This window comes from Aspergillus nidulans, chromosome III (assembly GCF_000011425.1).
Source record: "Aspergillus nidulans FGSC A4 chromosome III".
Classification (NCBI taxonomy): Eukaryota; Fungi; Ascomycota; class Eurotiomycetes; order Eurotiales; family Aspergillaceae; genus Aspergillus; species Aspergillus nidulans.
Window position 1 is genome coordinate 556,331 of NC_066259.1, and position 23,403 is coordinate 579,733.

General features: G+C 52.1%; 7 protein-coding genes across 7 annotated transcripts, besides 1 other annotated feature; 3 read left to right on the top strand and 4 right to left on the bottom strand.

The window, feature by feature from the left end:
- Positions 1–23,403: part of a sequence feature (contig 1.84 954..621812(-1)) that runs on past both edges of the window.
- Positions 152–1,019, top strand: ANIA_04919 (actin-related protein 2/3 complex subunit 5 family protein). The gene is made up of 2 exons (XM_050611572.1): positions 152–634; positions 707–1,019. The coding sequence occupies exons 1-2, from the start codon at positions 276–278 to the stop codon at positions 927–929; spliced, it is 582 nt and encodes a 193-aa protein (XP_050467588.1). The 5' UTR covers positions 152–275; the 3' UTR covers positions 930–1,019.
- Positions 995–2,304, bottom strand: ANIA_04918 (uncharacterized protein; the record flags this gene model as incomplete). The annotated part of the gene is made up of 2 exons (XM_657430.2): positions 2,003–2,304; positions 995–1,909 (listed from the first exon to the last, which is right to left on the bottom strand). The coding sequence occupies exons 1-2, from the start codon at positions 2,216–2,218 to the stop codon at positions 995–997; spliced, it is 1,131 nt and encodes a 376-aa protein (XP_662522.1). The 5' UTR covers positions 2,219–2,304.
- Positions 2,492–4,503, top strand: ANIA_04917 (protein nudR; the record flags this gene model as incomplete). The annotated part of the gene is made up of 3 exons (XM_657429.1): positions 2,492–2,838; positions 2,891–3,423; positions 3,470–4,503. 3 exons carry the CDS (start codon positions 2,492–2,494, stop codon positions 4,501–4,503), a joined length of 1,914 nt encoding a protein of 637 aa, XP_662521.1.
- ANIA_04916 (ribosomal 40S subunit protein S7) lies at positions 4,631–5,883 on the bottom strand. Its single transcript, XM_657428.2, has 3 exons — positions 5,633–5,883; positions 5,323–5,405; positions 4,631–5,231 (listed from the first exon to the last, which is right to left on the bottom strand). Exons 1-3 carry the CDS (start codon positions 5,786–5,788, stop codon positions 4,865–4,867), a joined length of 606 nt encoding a protein of 201 aa, XP_662520.1. The 5' UTR covers positions 5,789–5,883; the 3' UTR covers positions 4,631–4,864.
- Positions 6,047–7,568, bottom strand: ANIA_04915 (Rab family GTPase rabA). The gene is made up of 4 exons (XM_657427.2): positions 7,415–7,568; positions 7,094–7,296; positions 6,911–6,974; positions 6,047–6,855 (listed from the first exon to the last, which is right to left on the bottom strand). Exons 2-4 carry the CDS (start codon positions 7,175–7,177, stop codon positions 6,227–6,229), a joined length of 777 nt encoding a protein of 258 aa, XP_662519.1. The 5' UTR covers positions 7,178–7,296; positions 7,415–7,568; the 3' UTR covers positions 6,047–6,226.
- On the bottom strand, positions 17,908–19,673 carry ANIA_04914 (protein ack; the record flags this gene model as incomplete). The annotated part of the gene is made up of 6 exons (XM_657426.2): positions 19,226–19,673; positions 18,831–19,145; positions 18,644–18,706; positions 18,447–18,519; positions 18,012–18,392; positions 17,908–17,958 (listed from the first exon to the last, which is right to left on the bottom strand). The coding sequence occupies exons 1-6, from the start codon at positions 19,603–19,605 to the stop codon at positions 17,908–17,910; spliced, it is 1,263 nt and encodes a 420-aa protein (XP_662518.1). The 5' UTR covers positions 19,606–19,673.
- On the top strand, positions 20,015–22,855 carry ANIA_04913 (protein phk; the record flags this gene model as incomplete). The annotated part of the gene is made up of 7 exons (XM_050611574.1): positions 20,015–20,177; positions 20,366–20,600; positions 20,651–20,803; positions 20,855–21,164; positions 21,214–21,831; positions 21,880–22,705; positions 22,761–22,855. The coding sequence occupies 7 exons, from the start codon at positions 20,015–20,017 to the stop codon at positions 22,796–22,798; spliced, it is 2,343 nt and encodes a 780-aa protein (XP_050467589.1). The 3' UTR covers positions 22,799–22,855.

Sequence of the window (23,403 nt, forward strand, 5' to 3'; positions counted from 1 at the left end):
CAAGAGAATTGATCGTCCTTGCTCATAGAAAGCCAGCTGTCATAAGCTGGTTGCTTTCCCCGCGTGGAACTGGACTGAGCCTCTCTTAATTGATGACGACCCAACTTCTCCCTCCTCCAACTCCACCGCAACACAACCACTTCCTTAACCCTCCTGTCTACAACCATCGACGCCCCAGATAGCTCTAAAATTTATATAGCTAACTTCCGAACCTCTCAATCTCCTTAAGACGGCCCATCGAACATCTCAAACCAACCAACAAGTCGATCATCAAAATGTCCACGCTAAACTATCGCACCATAAACATCGACGCCCTTGACCCAGACTCACCCCAGAATTTCCCTCTTACCACGCTTCTCCCGTCCACCCTTCCTCCGCCCCAAGGCTCGAGCGACGCCGCAAATACAGCAACACAGGTGCGGCAACTCCTGCGCTCGGGCGACCCCGCCGCGGCGCTGATTCACGTGCTTGACACGGCGCCCCTGGGCGGCGACGAGGGCGCGAAGCAGGTCCATCTTGCAACGGTCATTGATGTCCTGCAGGGGATTCGGCAGGGTGAGATGGGGAGGGTTCTGCAAGCTGTGCTGGATGGCCCGGGCGGTGTGGAGAGGGGGGATTGTTTGATGAAGTACTTGTATGCTTCTCCCCATGTCTCTTTTTTGATTCGTGAAGCGAGGGTTCAGGCTAATTATATGCGCTGGTTTAGGTACAAGGGTATGGCGGCTGGAGGGCCAAGTAACGGTGCTCAGAGTCCCAGGAAGTCGGTGTCGCCGCAGAGCACGGGGTTCTCGCAGATCCAGGCGCGGAATCTTGGTGAGGGAGGTGGTGGGCAACAAATGAGTGTGCTTTTGAACTGGCATGAGAAGCTGGTCGAGTTGACGGGGACGGGGTCGATTGTGCGTGTCATGACGGACCGGAGGACTGTTTAGTCTTTAAGCGGCTTTCTCTGTTGTCATTCAACTGTTTGTTCGTGATACTGTACAGAAGCTATAGACTATGGCCTGAAATCACCACCACCAAGAATATCCTTCAGATTGACCTCCCCACTTCCCCTCGGCAACGGCTTGCTCTGTCCTTCCCCCTCTTTCCAGCCGATCATGTATATCAGCCGGAATGTCGCCGGAATACCACGACTCCCCTCCTCCATATGCAGCTGCCGGTAGATCGCCTCGTTGGCGAGCAACACATCTCTCGAAATAGGGCCCTGCTCCCGCTGCAGAATCGCATTGTTCTCACCCATCGCCTGCAGATCCGCCATGAGGGCAAACGTATCCGGGAATTCCACCACGATATCCTCCACATCGACCGTAAGCATCTTGAACCCAGCCTTGGTCAACAACCCTCCCACATCTCTCACATCCGCAAGCGGACTAACATGAGGTGAGACACCACCTCTCCGCTCTAAATCCGCCAGCTGCAACGACGTTCGTAGCTCAAAGAGCGTATCACCTCCAAACATCGCCGCGATGAACGGACAGTCCGGCTTCAAGATCGAATTCACTTGTGCCAGCAACGAGGGGAGATCGTTTATCCAGTGGATTGAAAGCGACGAGAGAACTGCATCAAAGGTGTTGGGTTCGTAGGGAAGAGACTCGAGATCAGGAATGACCTTGCGGGTTATAGGGAGGAGTTTGTTGAAAGGGAGGTCTGCGTCGCGGTGCAGGAGGGCCGACGAGGTCTCGACGCAGGTGAGGTGGTCTATCCGGTCTGCAAGGGTGACTGGCTCTCCACCTGGGGAGATTGTCGCACCCTCGGTGGTTATGGTCGTTGCTCCTGCGGCGGCCGCGTCTGCGTCTCCGTCTGGGGCTGCTGCTGCGTCGAGGGGGGGAATGGGAGTTGTGAGGGCGCGCGCAATGTTGCAGCTGTTTGCACCGAGATCGAGAACATTGGGGAATCTTCGTTTTATGTCCTAGTCTTTATCAGTCTTCCTCCTCTACTGCAGAAGTGACTAGCTAAGCTAGCTAACTAGCTAGGCTCCATAGAGAAATGGGTGAGGCCGTACAAGAAGACGTTCACATAGCCGCATGGCCACCTCATCTCTGAGGTAGTCGACTTTTCGACTCTCTTCGACATTCTGTGCGGCGCGGTCTTTCTGGAGGTGTTTAACCTTGCGGTTGAAGATTTCGAGCACAGGATTGCCTGGGGTTTGACTGGCGTAGGTGCGGCGAGCCGTCCATGAGGCGCGGAAAACGGGGCGGAGGTGTCGGAGAGATGACATTTGTGTAGATGAGATATATATTGCAATAGTGATAAGTCTTAATGGAGTTCTAGCGGGCTTGGTGGTTAGATGGCCATTTCTGCGGAAGCGAGTTGTGACGTCGGAGAGGAAATCTTTAGCACGTCGATTGGCGATAAGGAGCTCTTCTCCAGCAAACACGCCACTTGCACCTCACATTGATCCTTCACCCCTTAATTGGGTCCCGGCAGACTGTCAGGTAAGAATTGGAGGCTACGACTCTCTGTTTCTCATATCTAGACTAACTACTACAGCATGGCGTGTCCATTCCCTTACACGTTCATCTCCTGCCCGTGCGCAGACGCCTCCGTGCCCGATCCCTCCAGGAAACGGAGGTCAAGAGAGTCGCCGCATAAGGCCAGCCCTGTGAAGCCACGCCCACAGCCGGTGATATCTGATGACGAGGACGAGGACGAACAGACATTTGACCCGCGGGCGCCGCGGTCGAATTTCTCGCTGTACCCGCCGGAGCAGCTCCTGTACTGCGAGGACTGCCACCAGATCAAGTGCCCGCGATGCATCACGGAAGAGATACTGTGCTGGTATTGTCCGAGCTGTTTGTTTGAGACTCCAAGTAGTCTTGTACGATATGAAGGGAATCGGTGCGTCCGAAACAATACATTGGTTTTGATGAGGGCGGCACTGACTGATTAGGTGCGGGCGGAACTGCTTCAATTGCCCGAGCTGTACGGCGCCGCTTGCTGTTACGGCGCTGCAGGGTGATCCTCCTTCCGGGGAGCAGGCAGGGCCGTGGGTGCTGTCTTGTAACTACTGCATGTGGACAACGTTGGATATTGGGATCAAGTTTGACAAGCCGACCAATATCCGTGCCCAGCTGTCCAAGTTGACGACCGAGCCGTCCTCCACGACCGCATCTCGCTCTCGCGGGGCATCACGCTCATTCGGCGATCTCAAGTCCCCCTTGTCCATGTACTCGTCTATCGATGAGCAACTCCCGTCTGCTGGGACAAACCAACCCGGCGAGGAACAGCCTACAAACACCCATACTCCGCGCACCCGCGATGCCCGATTCGCAGCCCTGAAAGCCTTCTATAAAGACCAGATGACCGCAACAAACACCACAGGTGTTGACCCAGGCGACTTCGCCGGCCAGTTCTCCTCCCCAAACACTCTTCAACGCTTCATGGTCATCTATACCCAATCGCGCCTCTTCACGCTCTACGGCAGTAGCAGCAAGAAGGCGCGTGCCAAACCCGCCCGTTATGCGCGAAGCCCTGACACCAAGCGAGGGCCTCTTTATTCCCAATCGCCCCGAGTCTGAAGTTGCCATCATCCGCCGCCTCGCCTCAGACGACTGCGGCTGGGATGGCGTCGCTTCAATTGAACAACGCACCGCTCAGCCTCAATCCTTCAGCGCGCGCTTCGTCGAAGACCTCCTTCCCCTCCCAACCCTTCTCCGCACCAAACGCTCAAAGCGATGCAAATCATGCAAGCACATCCTCGTCAAGCCGGAGTTCAAACCACAGTCTGTCCGCTACCGCATCAAACTCATTGCAATCAGTTACATCCCCCTCCCTACGCTCCGGCCGCTCGTTCTTCCCCCCTCAGCCTCCCAACCTCTCCCACCACCACCACCAGACCTCAACTCCCTTCAGCCACAAAAACCAATTCAGCTCCTCCTCACGCTTAAGAATCACATGTTCGACCCCGTCCGGATCACACTGGCAACTCCCTCCGTGACACCCGGCCGCGTTGCATCAAAGGTCACAATCCTGTGTCCGCAGTTCGATATCGGCGCTAATAAAGACGCCTGGAGCGAAGCGCTTGAACCCGTCGCACCGCCCTATGAAAGGGTAGCTGAGGCTGGAAAAGTGTGGGAGAAGGGCCGCAACTGGACGACGGTTGTGCTAGAGGTTGTGCCTGGTTCGTTGCCTGGTCTGGGCGCGAGACGGTCAGCTACTGGGACCGGCAGTAATAGCGATGATGACGATGACAATGCTGATAATGACCCCGACGACAGCGAGGATGCCGCTAAGGGTGTATCAGGGCAGTTTGATTGGAGCGGGCAGGCCTCTGACCCGTCGCAACAGATCCAGCCTGATGAGGATGTCCTTGAGATTCCAGTGTTTGTGCGCATGGAGTGGGACTCAGATAGTCCGATGGAGTCAGAGGAAGGAGGGAAGGATTCCTTGGGTGCTGCTGCTGGGCTTGGTGTTGGAGGAACGAAAAGAGAGTTGGCGTATTGGATGGTTCTCGGGGTTGGGCGGATTGTCTCACTGTCTGCTGGCAGTTCCAGTTCTTCATAATTCTCCTTCACCCTTATCTACTATATTCTAGGCAATTTTCTGATATACCCCGATGCTCATGCCATACTATTATAGAGTTCAGGGCAGGCTTCGCGTCCACTTACTCATTACAGCTAGAAGAGAAATGAACTTGGGTAATTTTTTTATCTTTCAACCACGCCGAACAAAAGAGAACAGCCCGGGCCAAAACAGATCATGACTGAGTGTAATTATCACATCACATCACATTCCTTCCTTCCTCCCCGAGCGCGGGAGCAGTAGAGAGTAGACATAAAATCGGCCGAGCTTTCCTCTCCTCATGTCATAACCCACCACCACCTCCGCGCCCATCATCCCAGCATCCGAGTCTCAAAGGCATAATTTAAAACTCAGAAGCACCACCCTGGGGGAACTCGAAAACGACAGCACGACCCGTCAGACGACGGTAGACCTCGCCGTAGGCGTCGAGGCGGTGGTCAACACCACCACGCTCCTTCTCGTCGAGGATGACCTTGAGGGTCTTGGAGCCGTCCTCCTTGGTGCGGATGCGCTTGCCGACAATCTCAACGGGGTAGACGAGGTCGTCGAGGATGGCGTCGTGAACGGCAGTAAGGGTACGGGAACGGGGGCGCTTCTGCTTCTGGTTGGTGCGGGAGTTGACGGAGCGCTTGGGCTTGGGGAGGATGCGGCGCTGAGCGACGAAGAGGACGTGGCGGTCCGAGAACTTCTTCTCGAGTTCACGGGTAAGGCTGGTATTGTCAGTTTGATTATATTCCCTTCTCGAAGAGTAATCGTGTTCATGGCGGGTTGGTATAGAGAGGATGGGTGGATGAAGCGTACCGCTGCTGGATCTTGTGGAAGGCCTGGAGGAGAGGGACGGGGACGAAGATGATGACAGCCTTCTTGCCGTGGCCGACCTCGACCTATAATCGAAAATGTTAGAACCCATCACAGAACCGAATTCTAACGTATGCACCCTCCCCCGGCCACTGCCTAACAACAATGCCTCCATTCGCTGCCAATTGACCGATCTCGACTATCCAATCTTTTTTTTTTTTTTTTTGACATGTCCTCCCCATGGCCGTATACTTCCAATTCCACTATCCCGCAAAGATGTCCAACCAAAAAAAAAAATTCCGTAACCGCTTACCTCACGAGCAGACACGAACTGCAGAGGCCGGAGAGTAGCCTTCAGGTCCTGTGTGTTGCTCTCCAAGTCGAAGAGAGCACCCGCGATCGCGGTCTCCAGCTCGGAAGGGTTCTGCCTCGACGGCGAGTTGTGGGCGATCTTGTTGATGGCAGCCATTTTGAAAGGGAGTGTAGTGCAGACAGGGAGATCTGGCTGTGCTGCTGCTGGGGGGTGCTGTCCCTTTGATGTGGTTGCTGGCGGGTTGGTCGACGGAGAGCAATTCAAATTGCGACTTGTGAGGGCGGAGTTTGGGCGCTGTGGGATCGGAGGCTCGGCCTCGCTTAGCTGGGGTCTGCCTGTTTTGGCTTAGCGTGTCATGTGACTTAGATGCCCTCTACAAAGTATACGACTTATTTTTGTGAATGGAATACAATATTGGTGTATCTAACGAATGCTATACTCAAATAATACAATGATACCATTAGCATGTCGCTGAGACAGCTCAGGAAAATCAGCATAGCAAGTCAGAACGCCACAAAACAACATGAAAACGCAAAGATCACTCTGTAACCAGGCGGCGGACACGGTATCTGTAAAAGAGAATTAATACACATATTAACAGGCGCATCCCTCCTTGGCTGTCGCGGCGCCGCGATCTCCCAGGTTGACTCTTGAGTCGTCAGTAGATCGGCCGCCACCCCCTAGCGTAGTCTGACCGGTGCCTGCGCCAGCGCCTCGTCCACTCTTCAGACTGCTCTCGGGAATGGCATTGGCAATTGCAGTAAAGACGTCTGTCACATTCAGGCCCGTCTTGGCGCTGGTCTCAAAGAATAGAAGTCCCTCCTCATCTGCATACGTACTCGCCTCCCGTGTGGGTACTTTGCGAGCATCTCCAGGTGTATTATCCTCCTGCTCTTCTTGGTTGTCGTCAGCGTCGTCGCCCTCTGTACCCGCCTCGCGTTCGGTCTCAGCTGGTGTCTCCCCGCCGTCGTTCGTCAAATCCAACTTGTTGCCTACGAGAGCAATCACAATGCCAGGACTGGCTTGCCGCTGGAGTTCCGCCACCCAATGCTTGGCCTTGGTCAGAGAAGAGGGTTTGGTCACATCGTAGACTACCAATGCCGCCTGAGCATTACGGTAGTACATGGGGGCGAGCGAAGCAAAGCGCTCCTGACCGGCGGTATCCCAGATCTCAAATTTGATTGTCCGGGAGGGAAGCGAGCATTTCTGAGTCAGAAAGGCAGCTGAAACGGTCAGCTTTCGTGAAAAGGAGATTGAACCGTCATCGCCGGAGCTTACCTCCAATCGTGGGCTCCTTGTTCTCTTGAAAGTCATTGTTGACGAATCGAAGCACCAGCGAGGACTATTAACCACAAAGCGTTAGTTGAAGACTTGGCCAGCTCCGGTTACCCATGTACAACGAGGGAAACAAATGCCGAAGCGCGGATACCACCACCCGAGGGGCGAACAGGAACAACGTACCTTTCCCACAGCGGCCTCCCCGAGAAGTACCAGTTTGACGCTGCTGCTCGGTTTTGGCGCATTTGCGGGCGTTGATTCAGACATTGTGGACGAAGCCCAACGAAGAGACGGTTATATCGATCAGGTCGTCTTGCAGCAACCGCTGGGTTATCAATCGTAGATACGAGTCGGTGACTTCAGATACAGGAAAAGCAATCCGCAGCCTAGACACAAAAATAAAATAAGAAACAGGTTAGAGCTGCTGGTCTGTATTCAGTGCTCGGGATCAAGCAGGGGTTGTTTGACAGGCAGCAGACAAATGGAGAGGCGCAGAGCACACACCAGTACCTGGATAGGTGGAAAGAGCGGTGGACTGATGGAGATATGACAGTCTGCTCTGCAGAATTTTAGATGCCTTGCAACATAGGTAAGGCAGACAGACTAGATCTTGAGAGCTCGCTGTTTGTTGGTTCTCCGACAGCAGGTCTCGTTTCGTCAGAGAGTCGGTCGATGCGATTACATTAGCACCGCCAGTCCAACCGTCGTAATCAGGCGGAGACGTGGACAGCTAGTGACGCTAAGCCTATTCAAATCTAGCGCATTAAGGCAGTCACGGGAAGTCACGGGGACTCTAGCAGGGATCCAGTTAGTAGTTCTTGCGAGTCCCAGCGGCAAACAAAGAACCGTTGGATCAAGAAAAAGTCCCTCATTCTCATGCTCTCGGCTTATTGTTTGCTTGCAGTCCATTGACAGATCTATTGGTTTGACTGTCGCTTGCATCAAAAAGTAAAACAGACTGTGCCTGCGCAAAGTACTCGGCCTGGACCGACCACTCCATGTCTCCAGGACAGCGCAATCGCAGGGAATCAGAGTATCGTCCAGGCTCCGATAAACGAGAGAATGCAAAGCAATCTTAGGCACCGCTTTAGTCAATGACGAGTCCCAATAGAAAGTATCGCTGGTTGACACCCAATGCAGTCTAATTTGATTGGGCCCAGCCAGCACTAAAGCGCCGGGCTTGGGTACAAGTCACCACTCGCGATACCTAGTGCTGGCTGTTCCATGCGTAGGTACCTAGGGTCTTCGGTAGGTACAGAAGTAATTGGTATATTGAAAGGTTGTACATGTAAACGTGCGTCGACACGCACTCGGAGGAATGACGTGCCAGGGAAAGACGAACAGAAACCTAGTGGCTACATACCCGGGCTCTCACGACATGGGACTCTGCAGCCCTGATGGCTGCCCAAAAAAGAAAAAAACCGGCACAACGCAAAAACGCTGGATTCCCGACCAGGGTCTGCTAGATAACTAAGGTAATGTTAGCTTGATCTAACAGGGCTTGGACGAATGAAAGCAACCTACGTCTGTAGTATCCCAGCTAGCAATCAAGACCAAGGCGATGTCATCAACGGGGTTGTTCATGGGTCTGTTGGTCAGTGGTCAAAGGTTATTTGCTGCAGTCGCCCAAATTTATTAACCAAGGCATGCTTGCCAACACTGGCTTTCATTCACTGAAGGAATCTCAGGATAGTGTACAGGACTCGCGACAAAAGTACCACTCTTGCTTGACAAAGGAAATCTAGTATCGATCAAAAAGCAAAACGCACAGCTCAGAGCTAGAACGAAAGGGAAAAAAAAAGAAAATAGGCGGAAGAAAATCGGCCGCGAGGCCACAATCTAATCTGTCTTGGTATCAACCCGTGCATCCCAAAATCTCAAACCCATTCCCGTCTATCCCAAACGCCCGTACAAAGAAAACGGTAAATCCCAAAATGTCAAATTCCAGAAAAACATCGCAAGACTTTTTGGTGTCAAAACTGATCATGGCCTCAACTGGTTCGTGTCGGTAAGGTATTAAACGGAGTAGAAGTAGTAAATGAATAAAGTATCGGTCGAAGAGAAGAACGGCACGATTGTGTCGATCGAGGAGGGTCGAACGTAAGCTCCACTTGGAGAAAATGGCGGTATTAAAGCGATCTATGAAGTCCGAAACGAATAGCGGCCGATGATGAACAAGGTAGTGTTACAGGAAACTGCAAGGCGAGGTTAGCCATGAAACAAATGTACCGCGGCCGCAGCTGCGAGGGCCACTTACAGTGAAAGATCGAGTTCATAACAGACACGTCAAACTCCAGAGGCCAAGGCGCCATTGAATAAATCCACAAACGACTTTCCGCACTGGAAATGATAAAAAATCGCAGGATCATGTGGTTGGCACATGCGAACGAAGCCCAGACGGTTATTTCGGCGGTGGTGGAGGAGCACCGGGCTTCTTGACTCCCGTCGTATCGTAGGCCCCCCGTCCCATATTGCAGGCTGAAAGGTCTCGAAGAATCATCTTGAGTTCTGCGCGGACAGCCATGGGTCAGCTTAGGTGGATTCCCAATGGACTGGAGGGAATAAAACGAGCAGGGGAGGATGCAGTGCTTATGAACCAGGACGCCGAGAGCGGATGACTCACTGTTTAAATAAAGACAAAATAGATCTCACTCAGCAATAATAATAATATTCCAGAAAACACAATTCAGCCGGTGGCTGTGGCCTAGTCGGTGTTGGACAACTGACTGGATGGGTCGACTAGCGGGTGAGGTCTCAAGATTCCAGGCAATGTTGCAGCTGCAAGTGAGATCCGATCCTTTAAAGTGCCAGGTCCACAACCCCAATCTCAAGGCAGGGTGACGCAGTGACGAAGCACGACGAGCAGGTAGGGCAGGAATGCGACAAAGTACCCGCGGAGTGGACAAAGGATTGCGAGGGATAGTGCGGCGCACGGAATCAGAGCACCAATGCGTCCGAGTCCAAGTCTCTGAAGTCTTTCAGGTCTTTCAAGTCTTTCTGATTTGCTGGTCTCTGGAGCGCTCGATACGGCTGCTCTAGGATCAGATATTTCCGCTGGGTTGCTGGGTCGAAGTAGCGGCGCAGGGGGTGCAAATATAGTATGCGATGAAGATGGCCGGCGGATTGCAGCAAGGAGGAAAGGGAGCGAGTGCCGCGGAAGTGGCCCGTCTGGTCCGGCGAGGAGAAACTCTGACTAGAGAGATAGCAAGAGGGAGGACTCAAGGGAGGAGGCCGGTCACGCAATAGGCAATGGAGAGGGCCTGGAGAGCGAGGATGAGGGAATGGCGGCCGAAGAAGAGTGAGCGCGAGGAGAGTCCGTCAAGGAATGGGTTATGGTGAGGAATTTCAAGAAGGCCAACAGAAGGGGGATCCAGCATTGATATATAACCAGCTAGGGTCTTAAGAGTCAAAAGGTATCTTTTGGATGGCCTAGAGGAATCTAATTAAACAAAAAATAAGAGACAGAAAAAGCAAGGCTTAAACTCACGGGAAAAACAAAAAGGGCCAGAAAACAGTTTCAAAAGGGGAAATTGGAAATAATTGACAGAAAGAGGAATAAACGAATAAACGCTGAATCGTCATAAATAATATTAATTACATGTAACAGGGCTATAACTGATCAAGAGGCTAGAGCAGGTAAAATAAAAAATAAAAAAATAAAAATAAAAAGACAAATTCAATAAATCAGACTTGGAAGCTCTGCGGCTCTCCCGTCCCGATGGAAAGGTACGCGAAGCTGTGGGTTGAGCGATCCATCAACTGCCCCCTTTCTTGCTTTTTGTTAGGGGTTCCCCAACACTGGCGCCAGACCACCATCGATATTTCAGGACGCAGCGCTGAAACCACCGATCTGAGGCATCGGGCGACCTGGGCACGGTCTTTGTGACTCTCTGAAGCTAATATTGGAATTCGGCTTGCCTGGTCAGCCAACGTCTTTCAGGCTGGGTGTAGCTGAAAGGGCCAGAGGACGCCGTAGGAGTTGTGATTGCTCCCCAAAAATAAAACGGTGGATGATGAGTAATAGTACGGGAAGAGCGAACCAACAGGGGCATGGCGTCAGGTCAGGCCCAGCCACCATCCTCCTTGAAGGCCAACATGAAACTGATCTGGAAAAAGAACATAGAGGAAGCAAATTACTAGAGCTCTCCACCAGGGCCCGCCGGGGAATCAGAGCTAGGGAACCGACTCTTCGGACAGGTTTGATGGTTTGATGGCGATACCGCGGATGGATCCGAATCCAGACTCCATCTGCACCAGACCCGCCTCTCTTAATCAATCCCTCGCGTGGTGACGATTCCGACGAAAAAGACCAGAATCAGGGGCACTAAGACAACAGGCCAGAACTTCAGAATCGAGGCGCTGAGCCCTATATCGTTGGCCGTCGGCTTCTTTCAGATTGTTCCAACCAGACGTGCAAACGTCCATCAATCTCCCGAATTTTCAGGCCAACGCTATCATTGGTGGAGGCAGAACAAATCGACGCCGACAGCCGTCATGGTTGGATCTTATTGAGTCCAGAGTTTCAATACTCAAGACTCAGAGACCGAGGCTACGGACATCCGTCGGCAGGAAAGAAACGTAGCTTGACAGGCATTACCCCAGCTCGGCTGAGAATAGCGAATCGCATGATTGTTTACCAGCAATCCCCGTCGACGGTGGGATGCTGTAGCACTTTCAAAGCTTTCCTTGACTCTAGGAAATGCCGCTGGACTCATGATTTGACCTATGATTCGATACCCAAATACCGCGGACAGAGTATCTACGTGTACTGCTGAACTAACATCACATGGAGCTTGGCTGGCCGCTCCCCATGCTGCACCTGCGGGAGTTAGAGGGCATCGAACGACTAGCTAACCTAAGATTTAGTGCTAGAACCATTGCCAGCAGATCTTCTTTCACTGTGATGCCTTCACGGGCGGAAATCGCGGACTTTTCTAGGCCCAGAGGCCACAGCCTGGCTCTGACCTCCTCCCAAGCCGGTCTGATAGACTCAGTCAATACCAGTCAATATCAGCCATTCGGCCATTCAGCCAGAGTAGAGGGGTTCGTGAACTGCCATCGTTGGTGTTTGCTTGAATTCGGCGACCGTTGCTTTGTGCCTGCGGAAGTCACGGGAAACCCACCTGGGCAAAAGGGGCCTGGCTGCTCCGTGGCTCGATGACATTATTTGATAATCATGGGTGGAGGATATTCGACTCTCCACCGCCAAGTGCCAAATCCCGTTTCCCCGTTACCACTAACCGGCTGTATTGTCCTGTACGACGACCGTCAGTCCATCGAATCTTCTTTTCCTTCTAGCGTCTTTCCCGGCCGGTCCTCCCCCACAGCGTAATGCCATCTAGCAAGTGGCGACCTGGATTTGGTTCGTCCCACAGTAAACCACGCGTCTGGAAACCCTGCGAGTCGCCCTTTTGGACGTTCTGGAGAACGGCTGTCTCCCTGGGGTAGAACAACCAGTCGTCATTACTGACGGTATTCTGCCAGTGGTTTGCGGTTCCGCCCGCCGAAATGCCTGCTACTAGCGACCGGGAAAATGATCCTTTCCTCAGCTGGACTACGCAAAAAGTGGACCATTGGCCGACGAAGGATCAGCTTCCTGGCTCAATTGGAATTGAGCCTTCACCCCAGCAGAAAGCCACGCGGGTTGCGGGCCCGCGGTCCAACTTCGGCTCCCTCAGGTTAACAACGTTACGAACCTACGGCTGTCGGCGACAAGCACATGTCTCGGGGCTTTAGAGTTTCCCTCCATTTTCGTGTCGCGCTCGTTCCGGAATATCGGGCCCCGGATTGGCTGCGCGCAAGCGTGTTTCAAGTGTCGTGGGCGGCGGCTGACAACCGGAGTGTCGACTCCGTTAGTAAATCATGGAGGCGGATGCATGGGTGATCCTCGGCGCGACAGCGCTTGACGAAACTTTCGGGAAAATTCGACGCGGTACTTTGGTGTTGGATCCCTGATGGGGGGGAGGTGAGCGGTTGGCAGCTGCCAGGCTGCATCCGCGACGCACTGCGGGCTGCCGGGGACCGTGTGAGGTCATCGTTAGAGCGCGTCTCGAGAGAAGGGCATCACCTAGGCACTGGGTCTAGAGTGCGAAAACCACCCGCTATGTGGTCCTGAATGGGCCAGCGCCGCAAAGATGAACCTTTGCCAGGTATCCAGACGGCGGATGCAGACGGATTAGCAGCTCGGGTATGCAGATGTTCCTGCATTGGCGCCTGCAGTTGAGTGGATTAGTCCAAGATCATCGACCCTCTGGCTGCAGCCCAGCGGGTATTCCAGCTTCCAGAATCGTTCTGGAAGCTATCCTATCCATGGTTCACCCCACGGACCGTTGGCCTCCCACAGCCTACCCGTAGAAACTAAACGACAGCTACTCTAGAAAAGAGTAAAGACCACGCGGTACCTAAGGAGTAGCCTGCGGAATTTTTCACCTAAGAGGATGCCTCTCCACATCTGGCGACTCCCAACTCCGTACAGACACTCCGTACCAATCAACTTTCGTGATTATCCTCATCGAAGGGCCGAAGTAATGATCTAGAAACTGCACCAGCACGGTTTAGGACAAAGTCAAATACATTAGGTACCGGTGCGAAAACGGAGAACGATCCGGTCGCGAATACAGCTAGAACCGCACTAGAAACTAAAGAACGGCACTTGTCGCCAGGTCCAGAATTTGAGCCGTTGTGGCCCATTGATCTCTCAGTTGGGGTTGGCAGGGAGACGATTCCGCGTTCCACTGCGGTACTTCCACGACTACATACCCTGCAGGGAGATCGCTTCTCCTGAGTCCGTCCAGGGATCAACGTCTATCAGCATCCCAAGCAGACTAGTGCTTCGAGCTTCCAATTGCTCAAGCCTTACGGAACACACCCGTACTTCCGCGAAGGGAAGACGATGGCCCACGGGTAATCGCTCTCGATGAGATACGGAGACGGGATCCTACGACCTCAAGACAAAAAAAGCCCATAGTCGCAAATAGTCAATATGACACCAGAAACGAATCATTTTTTCTCGACTTTCCTTTGTGTGTTCCAGAGTATACGCCAGACTGATACTCAACTCTACATCTCCTGATCTGGTACTTTTCTTCCCTAGAGAGAATCCGGGCTCGGCTGCCCGCATTAGCTTAAACTTGAAGATGTTTGAGCAATACGAGACTCTTTAACGGAAACCTGAGACTGTCGAGCTCAGACATGACGATGAAAACTGACAGATCTCTGGCCTGGGCCTCGCCTTGGCGTATCGGCGCATGGCGACAGGGTTCCTGTCCCCGGCGCTCTCAGCAGTCTGCGGTAGATCAGATACTACAAACCTACCAAGAGGCCCGAGGGCACATATCGGAGCTATGAGCGGTACTTGCTCGTACGACAGACGACGCTTAGGCGCATGCGTTATCTGCTTGCATGCAGCTTGCAGACGCGATCTACCGATCTGCCAGGGAACCAAGCGGGAGGCTGAAGGGGCGGGGGGTCTGATCGCGAGAAATGCGAATATGCCTTGCAGAATTATTGCCTTGAATCTTGAGAGAGATATTCAATGGAAGCAGGGGGCTCAAGTGGCTGAAATGGTGGCTGAACCCCGTTCAGGCAAGTTCCCAATTGTGCAGTATACGGATTCATCACATCCGTCCTGATGATGTACTTTGCATATACATTGCATATACATCACAATAGCCAGCCTACCTCCGTTTTGTCTCTGTCCAGCAGGAATACTGTCTACTACACAGGCTACACGTGCCGAGACGCGTTGGCACTAATAATGCAGGAGCGTCGCCTTAGAAACATTCATCAGACCACAAATCATGGTTAAATCTCCGTTTCCGTTCCCAGGGGCACTGATTCTGGTTGCCGTATCGGTATTGACCGAGCCACCCATCACAAATCTGACAACTGTGACAGCCGAAAAAAAAATGATATATCTTAAAATACGGGAGATTTGGAATGAACTTCAACCAGTGAGCTCACTCGCATAAGCCCTGGACCGAATCCAATCCGCACCGCCGCAGCCTCTCCGTCTCATCCTTTGTGATCCTTCCTGGAAAGAAAACAGACACTACGGCTGTCGGCTTTCTTGTCCGTACATCTTCCTACTTGGGCAATCTCATTAATTTCTTTAGCTATCGGATTCAGTATTTAGAGCTTGAGCTCAAGCTTGGCTTGAGCTTGCTTGCGCAGCCTGCCGCAGCAGTCGGACAACCAGAAAAAGCAACCTGCACGACCGCAGACGGCAGGCGCTCCCACCCGCCCGAACCGCTGGGACCATCAGCATTTTTGACTTATCCGAAGTAGCTACTTGATAGGTCGAGATGCATTTTGTTAATTTCTGATATATGGGATGTACTCTCTACCGCGCCTCGGAGATGTCTTCCAGGGTTACTGCGATTCATCAGTGTCTGAGGGGGCTAAAACCAGGCTACTCATCTGATCGAAGACCGGGCATCACTGTTATTGAGGCGTCCGTCGCAGCTGCGAATTTGTATTCAGAGATTAAAGCCTGAGACAGGTATATAGTTATACGCCGCTAGCCGGGATGAGTCGAGCCCAAAAGATACGCGCAGCGCGCGATGCGGCATGCCCGCGATACATTTCAGTCCGTAAATCTCAGTGACACTGAGGACTCCCAGCCTTCGTGCCACCGGGATATTTCTAGAAATCCCGTGGAATAGGGTTGCATTGCTGCAAGTTCTCATGCAGCAGCTGGCCGCCGTGGCGGGAGACTAGTCTTGAGACATCGTATTATGAACCTTGATCGAGAGCGGCATTCGTGAAAAGTGACTGAATTATCAGCTCAGATCCAGCGTACGCTATCGTATGTCAGTATGAGCGTACGCGTCCATCAATGGATACAACTCACGGAGTATTTCGTCTCACTCCTGTCAGGCTGGCGACCACGTACTGGGTGCTATCTTGGGCGGAGAAAGACGAGAAAAGCCAGGCAGGATAACAGCTGAGATCTTCGATCTGTTTCCGCGCACCGCCGCGTTATGTAAGAGGAACGAATCGGTGTTGTTATCAACCGCCATTCAGTCAAACTTGCGACCCTATAATCATCATGTTTGGTACGGAGTACGCCTTGAAGTCCCAGAAGCTGAAACTCGTCGTCGTACACTGTCCTCCATACTCGCGAGAGAGATAACCGCGTGGTGCCCTGATGGAATACTTCGTCTGGCCACGTCAGACAGCGCTGCCATTGCCACTCAGCTGCCACGTTATCTTACCTCAGCTTGGGATACTCAGGAACAGGAGGACGCCAACTGACAGGACTCTGTACAGTAAGATTATTAGGCACTTTCTGATAGCCTAACTGTACATGTGCTCCATACGGCAACGCGGAAATAGCAACATTTTTTAGCCTGTCCCGTCAACCAGGTAACTCATGACAATCATGCAGATGGAGATACCGATACGTATCCATGATCCATTCCATGATCCATTCCATTATGCGCCCCAGCCCCTGATCTTCGCGGATCACCATTATCGCGGCCGGATCCGCCCCCTGAAAATCGATAGCCATTTTGCTTCCGGCGCCTGGACTCTGTGATAGTGACTGCTGGCACTACCTCGTGAAAATTGCCTCCTTGGTACCCTGTGATGTTGACGGCCTACTGGCGAAAAAAGTACGTGGTCAAGATGAGTACAGAGGATGGAGTACCTTGAAGGATGTCGCTTCGGCCCGTACAATGACTTTCAGGCACCCCAGGCACCCCAGGCACCAGCAGCGTTCTCTATTGTTCACTACTTCTACGTTACTTTTGGAACAGCGCGAACTTCGATCTGGAACACCTTCACCCTGACTGCGGTTGAACCTGCACCTGCATCGTCAGTTGCATCTGTCTTTCTCAGATTCTTCAACCTTCCATGATACGCATTTCACCTTCCAAAGGGGGAGGCAGGGACAAAGAATGAAAGTGAAGCGTCAGTGGCGCTGTGGCAAAAACCAAAATTATCCATTCGTCTGCTGATACTCTGTTCGGGTACTCCGTATACAGGAGACAGTCTGGATTTTGCAAGCTAATGTTGAGACACACGCAGATACCTGACTGAAGAAGCAAGAGGTATGCCTCTCCAACTCCGCCCCACCGTCGGATGGACCAGTGGTCACTGGTCGGTGATGGATCAGAGGGATCACCGCGATTATCTGTGATCCATCCTTGTCAGGTGATCTCAATGTGCTGTACGGAGCACAAAGTAATCCTCGGTAATCCGTCAGAGTCTGTCGAGCGGGCATCCCAGACATTCCAACTAAGTCGACATTCAGACCAGTAAAGTCCACGTTTATCCCGGCTGAAGGTCAAAGAGACGGGCGATCTTCACACTATGTTATACGCCAGTGGATGTATCTGGGTCGTTGCCGCCAGCTTTGTTTCTGCTCGTGGCGTTGAGTCGATACAGTAAGACTGGATGGCAGACGTCGATGAGGTGATGGTAATGCGATACTACCGTACGAAGTATTTTGGATCAGTAGACTATAGGCTACGGCGTAGAGCGCCCATGTTTGCTTACTCGCATAACTGTCGAATGAAGGACATAGGAAAAAAGTCAGGAACAACGACTGGTCAACTTAGCAAAGGTACCAGGATGCCGCGGGAAGATCAGAGGCGTTCCGGCACTTTAATCTCAGTTTGAAGTTCTCTTTGTTCTGTGGCTTGCCGGCGCTTGACTGGTTGACTCTGATCTGGAACGCTGAATAGCCTAGTTAGAATAATAGGCTGTTGGCTGTTGAGCTGGCTGGTTCTGTCTGGGAATTGGGTTGATGGAATGGGATGGAATAGACAGGTAAGTTAATGAAGTTCTAGACCTTCATTTTGTTTTGTTTTGGGTATATGTGTGCTATGAGAGGTCCGGTGTTTTCTGTATATTGCGTGTTTGGGTGTTGGAGATATATTTGTTTTGCTACCGAGGCTGCGGACATGTCCTGAGTTCCAAGGTTAAGGCCGATACTACGACGGTCAAAAGTCGAACTGGTTATTTGGTGTATTGACAGTAGATCGGCTATTTTCCTACTGCTTATCGAGACCTTGCGTCTTGGTGCAGTTGTACGCCATCTCGAACTGCAAAGCCAACATTAGCAACGTCACGACATTCCGCAAAGGAGAAAACTCACCTGCTCATCCGTTTGGCAGATAAACACCCTCTTTACATCCGATCTCCCGCTGGCGGTGATATCCACTACGGTCTCGTCGTCTCCAGGCCCATGCTGATTCTTCTCCGGATCAACCGCAAAGCCAAGACATCGAGTCTGCTCTATAACAGCCTTCCTCAGCAGCGCGCTCTTCTCGCCAATTCCACCGGCGAATACAATCCCTTCGACCTGCCCGTCCAGCTTGACGTAGTAGTTGCCAATATAGCCGACGATTCGGTCGACAAGGATGTCGAAGGCGAGTTTGTGTTGCTCACTTGGCGGGTCTTCGACTGCGATCTGAGAGAAGTCTGTTGTGCCTGTCAGGACCTTCCAACCGGATTTCTTGTTCAGGATTTCTTCCGCCTGTGGACAGTCGTTAGCGTTGTCTGGACTGCTACGTGCAGGTAGAGTGCTTACCGTGCTGATATGCATCTCCTTGGTACTTGCAGGGCTGAGCTTCCCCGCCTCGTTGGTATAGTGGAAAACAAGCCTGGAAAACCGGGAATTAGCTCGCATCCAGCAAGGAGGTGCACGGATCGCAGTCGATCAGATCAGATCAGATCAGATCCGGCTTTCTTAAGACCCCAAGGCCAGGGTCCAACTGAGACACTCACGATGGATCGATATCGCCGCTGCGTGTGGCGCCTGGTAGCCCGGCTAGGGGTGTTAATCCCATTCTAAGCAGGAATGTCAGTATCATGATCGCTATGCTTGAATGGCTGGCTTCTTTCCCGGGATATAGGACGCAAGGGGTGCATGCATGAATGAATAAACGAATGAATAGTTGGTCTGGACACATACGAAGTATCGATGGATTTTCCATCCTTGATCGCACACACAGACGCACCGCTCCCTATATGCAGGGCAATCAGGCTTGTCTTCTCAACCGGCTTGTTCAGGTATTCAGCCACCGAGCGCAGGATGAACGAGTAGCTTATCCCATGGAACCCGTACTTGCGCAATTTATTGCGCCTGGCTGTTTCCTGGTCGATTGGATAGGTTTTCACGTAAGGAGGGAGGGACTTGTGGAAGGAGGAGTCGAAGAACGTAATGCTCTGGACGTTCGGGAGCTCCTTTTTGCATAGTCGGACGATTTCGAGCGCGGCGAAGTTGTGCCTGCATTTGTGGACAAGAACAAGTCAGACTTTCTGTATTTTCTATCTCGACACCAGTAGGAAACAAGTGAATGCACATACAAAGGCGCCAAATCCTCCAGGTCCTCCAGCTGGTGGTATGTTTCCTCGTTGATCACCACAGGACTCTCAAAGTCGCCGCCGTGTACGACCCGATGGCAGATATAAGCCAGGTCGTCGGCACTAGCAACATCTTTGAGGTCAGAGTCCGTGAAGCAGCGGTGCAGCAGGAGTTTGAAAGCGTCTGGCCCTGAGCTGATCTTCTCCTTCAGCTCTTCTTTCTTCTGCTTCGAGCCGACGCTGTACTTGAATGTTGCGGGGGGTGCGGTGATGCCGGAGACTTGTGCGGTCGCGATAACACTGGGGGTTTTGGTGTAGCTGTAGAAAGTGATTTTGACGGAGGAGGAGCCCGCGTTTACGGAGAGAATAGATTTGCGGGGCATGTTGAAAGGTTGCTGATTTTGTTGTGATGGTCTGGTAGAATAGGTAGTGTATAGTTTGTAGTCGTCTGGATGGATAGCAGGTCTAAAGTGAAATCGACTTCGATTAGAGAATACACGTCTGAGACGGAGCTGATTATTTGATCATTTTCAGTGCCTATATCTTTTCCATCTTGTTTTTTGACGTTGTTCTATCTCCGCGCTGTCTCACAATGCTTGTTGTCGGCCGCTTTGTGATGTCAACCTGAACACGGTGACGTAGTGCAGCCGTCTCTGCCGAGTCTGGCCAGTCTACCCAACCTGGCTTTAGGTATATCTTAGAGCAGCAGTACAAAAACAAAGATATCTCGAGCTTCCTTAATCTTAAACTGATTGAAAACAATATATCAATACCCTCTACATAGCCACCACAATGCCAGGAGAAGTCATCGAGCGACCAAACCCGGCGCCAAAGCCGTCGCATGTCCCCGATTTAGTAGAAAAACTCATAATTCCCGCGCAGAAGACGAAGCTGGAGAAAAGCGATTGTGATGCGTTGCACAAGTATCGTCGCGCGGCGGCGTATATTGCTGCTGGTATGTTTGGCTTTGGATGGATTAGTCGGTGCATGGGCGCTGACGCCTCTATACAGCGATGATCTTCCTACAGGATAATGTAATGCTGAAACGGTCTCTGACGAAGGAAGATATCAAGCCGAGACTTCTTGGTAATTAGCCCTATCGAGGCTCATGGCTGGGAATGTGTGTACTGACCGATGTCGTAGGACACTGGGGAACATGTCCTGGGTTGATCCTCGTTTACTCTCACCTGAACTACCTGATCAAGAAGCAGAACCTCGATATGCTGTATGTTGTTGGGCCAGGGCATGGAGCACCGGGCTTGCTAGCATCGTTGTGGCTTGAGGGCTCGCTGGGGAAGTTTTATCCGCAGTATACCAAGGACAAGGAGGGTCTGCACAACCTCATCTCGACGTTCAGTACCAGTGCCGGACTGCCTAGGTGAGATTCTATTGATCTAGACAGAAGCCAAGGAAGCTAACGTGTTGAAGCCACATCAATGCTGAAACACCCGGCGCTATCCACGAAGGAGGAGAGCTGGGCTATGCGCTGTCTGTCTCCTTCGGCGCAGTCATGGATAACCCCGATTTGATTGTAACATGTGTAGTTGGAGACGGAGAGGCGGAAACTGGTCCAACAGCCACGTAAGTTTGTGATTCCGTGTGCTGAATGTATCCTGCTAACGGTTGGGTCAGATCATGGCATGCGATCAAGTACATCGATCCAGCTGAGTCAGGAGCCGTGCTTCCAATCCTGCATGTGAATGGCTTCAAGATCAGTGAGCGCACTATTTTTGGGTGCATGGATAACAGGGAGATAGTCTGCCTGTTCACAGGGTACGGGTATCAGGTGCGCATTGTCGAGGACCTCGAGGACATCGACAACGACCTTCACAGCGCTATGTCCTGGGCGGTTGAGGAAATCCGTAATATTCAGAAAGCAGCGCGCTCCGGAAAGCCTATCATGAAGCCTCAATGGCCCATGATTGTCTTGCGAACGCCCAAGGTATGCACCCATCCCCTTGGCTTGAGGTTAATCAGCTGACGTGTGTTAGGGTTGGTCAGGGCCGAAAGAGCTGCATGGCCAGTTCATCGAAGGATCGTTCCACTCCCACCAGGTTCCCCTCCCTAATGCTAAGAAAGACGATGAGGAGCTCCAGGCTCTGCAGAAATGGCTTTCCTCTTACAAACCCGATGAGCTGTTTACCGAGTCTGGCGACGTTATCGACGAAATCCTATCCATTATTCCTTCGGATGATAAGAAACTCGGCATGAGACCCGAGGCCTACAAGACTCATCTACCGCCGGACCTCCCTGACTGGAGACAGTTCTGCGTGAAAAAAGGGGATCAGTTCAGCGCAATGAAGGCCATTGGTAGCTTCATCGACCAGGTTTTCGTCAAGAACCCGCATACCGTCCGGTTATTCTCACCCGACGAGCTGGAAAGCAACAAGTTGAGCGCTGCCCTATCACATACGGGAAGGAATTTCCAGTGGGATGAGTTCTCGAATGCAAAAGGTGGGCGGGTGATCGAGGTCCTGAGTGAGCATTTGTGTCAGGGCTTCATGCAGGGGTATACATTGACCGGCCGGACGGGCATCTTCCCATCATATGAGAGTTTCTTGGGTATTATACATACCATGATGGTCCAGTATGCCAAGTTCGCAAAGATGGTACGTAAAGTCGAGTACAGTCAGCGCTTCGTGCTAACCAGCAAACAGGCTAAAGAAACGGCATGGCACCATGACGTGAGTAGTATCAACTACATCGAGACCAGCACCTGGGCCCGACAGGAGCACAATGGCTTCTCTCACCAAAATCCATCCTTCATCGGCGCGGTTCTCAAACTGAAGCCGTACGCCGCCCGCGTCTACCTGCCTCCCGACGCCAACACATTTCTTACCACTTTGCACCACTGCCTGAAATCAAAGAATTATATCAACCTCATGGTCGGCTCAAAGCAACCCACCCCAGTCTACCTGAGCCCCGAGGAAGCGGAAAGCCACTGCCGAGCCGGAGCCTCGATCTTCAAGTTCTGCAGTACCGACGGTGGGCTCCGCCCGGATGTCGTACTCGTTGGAATCGGTGTTGAGGTCATGTTCGAAGTTATCAAGGCGGCAGCCATACTGCGAGAACGATGCCCTGAGCTGCGTGTTCGTGTAGTCAACGTGACGGATTTATTCATTCTCGAGAACGAGGGTGCCCACCCCCACGCCTTGAAGCACGAGGCCTTCGACAACCTCTTCACCGAGGATCGCTCCATCCATTTCAACTATCATGGATATGTGAACGAACTCCAGGGCCTGCTCTTTGGCCGCCCTAGGCTCGACCGGGCAACCATCAAGGGATATAAGGAAGAGGGAAGCACCACAACTCCATTTGACATGATGCTTGTGAATGAAGTATCGCGGTACCACGTCGCGAAGGCAGCCGTCACGGGAGGAGCGAGGTTCAATGAGAAAGTCAAGCTGCGGCACCAGGAGCTTTGCTCTGAATTCGATCATAACATTGCTGAGACGCGCAAGTACATCATGAACAATCATCAAGGTGAGTGAGCTGCTTCTGATGGATATTATTTGGATTCATCCTGACATCTTAGCAGATCCCGAAGACACATACAATATGCCCTCATTTAACTAGCAGATGGAAACTGGAGCTAGGCATATCAGCGTACCGAATCAGAACACATTTCACGGTTAATAGTCCAGATCGTCTTGCTTGGTAGTGTTGTAAGAATGTAGGAAGCTAAAAGAGTTGATGGGGTGAGTCTGAATCGTAGGAGGACAAATGACAGGGGCACGGGCTGTAACACGGCTCGGTTGATCGTCTTCCTCTCCTCTTCCCCGTACTCTGGAGTCAATCTTTCTGAACAATGCATCTTATCATCATCGTCATCAGGGCATCCCATCCCCCTGTCCTGTCGCATCCTCTGGTAGCGCTGGTCTTATATTGCTTTCATTCCTATTGTTGCTGGGCTGCTTTGGGGGGTCAATTTTCTCAGACTCTAAGACCAACTGCCTCGACTCTCTCCCGCCCATCGTGTCAGAGATTTGTTTCGCAAGGGTGCGATCCTTCGCGTCGAATTTTTGAGTCCTCGTCAGTTCTCACAGACACCCTCGGTATTTGTGACCGGTCATCTGGCTACGGAATGGTGGGCTTAAGGTGACGAGAAGTCTATCGCAAGGAGGTTCGTCGGGCCGTTGCAGTCGACAAGATCCTCACTTGGCTGGCCTGATGATAAGATG

Coding starts and splice junctions, on each gene's coding strand:
- ANIA_04919 (XM_050611572.1), top strand. CDS start 276: ATGTCCACGCTAAACTATCGCACCATAAACATCGACGCCCTTGACCCA. Junction 635..706: donor GATTGTTTGATGAAGTACTT/GTATGCTTCTCC, acceptor GCGCTGGTTTAG/GTACAAGGGTATGGCGGCTG.
- ANIA_04916 (XM_657428.2), bottom strand. CDS start 5,788: ATGGCTGCCATCAACAAGATCGCCCACAACTCGCCGTCGAGGCAGAAC. Junction 5,406..5,632: donor AGTTCGTGTCTGCTCGTGAG/GTAAGCGGTTAC, acceptor TTTCGATTATAG/GTCGAGGTCGGCCACGGCAA. Junction 5,232..5,322: donor TTCCACAAGATCCAGCAGCG/GTACGCTTCATC, acceptor TGACAATACCAG/CCTTACCCGTGAACTCGAGA.
- ANIA_04915 (XM_657427.2), bottom strand. CDS start 7,177: ATGTCTGAATCAACGCCCGCAAATGCGCCAAAACCGAGCAGCAGCGTC. Junction 6,975..7,093: donor GGGAGGCCGCTGTGGGAAAG/GTACGTTGTTCC, acceptor TGTGGTTAATAG/TCCTCGCTGGTGCTTCGATT. Junction 6,856..6,910: donor CAAGGAGCCCACGATTGGAG/GTAAGCTCCGGC, acceptor TGACCGTTTCAG/CTGCCTTTCTGACTCAGAAA.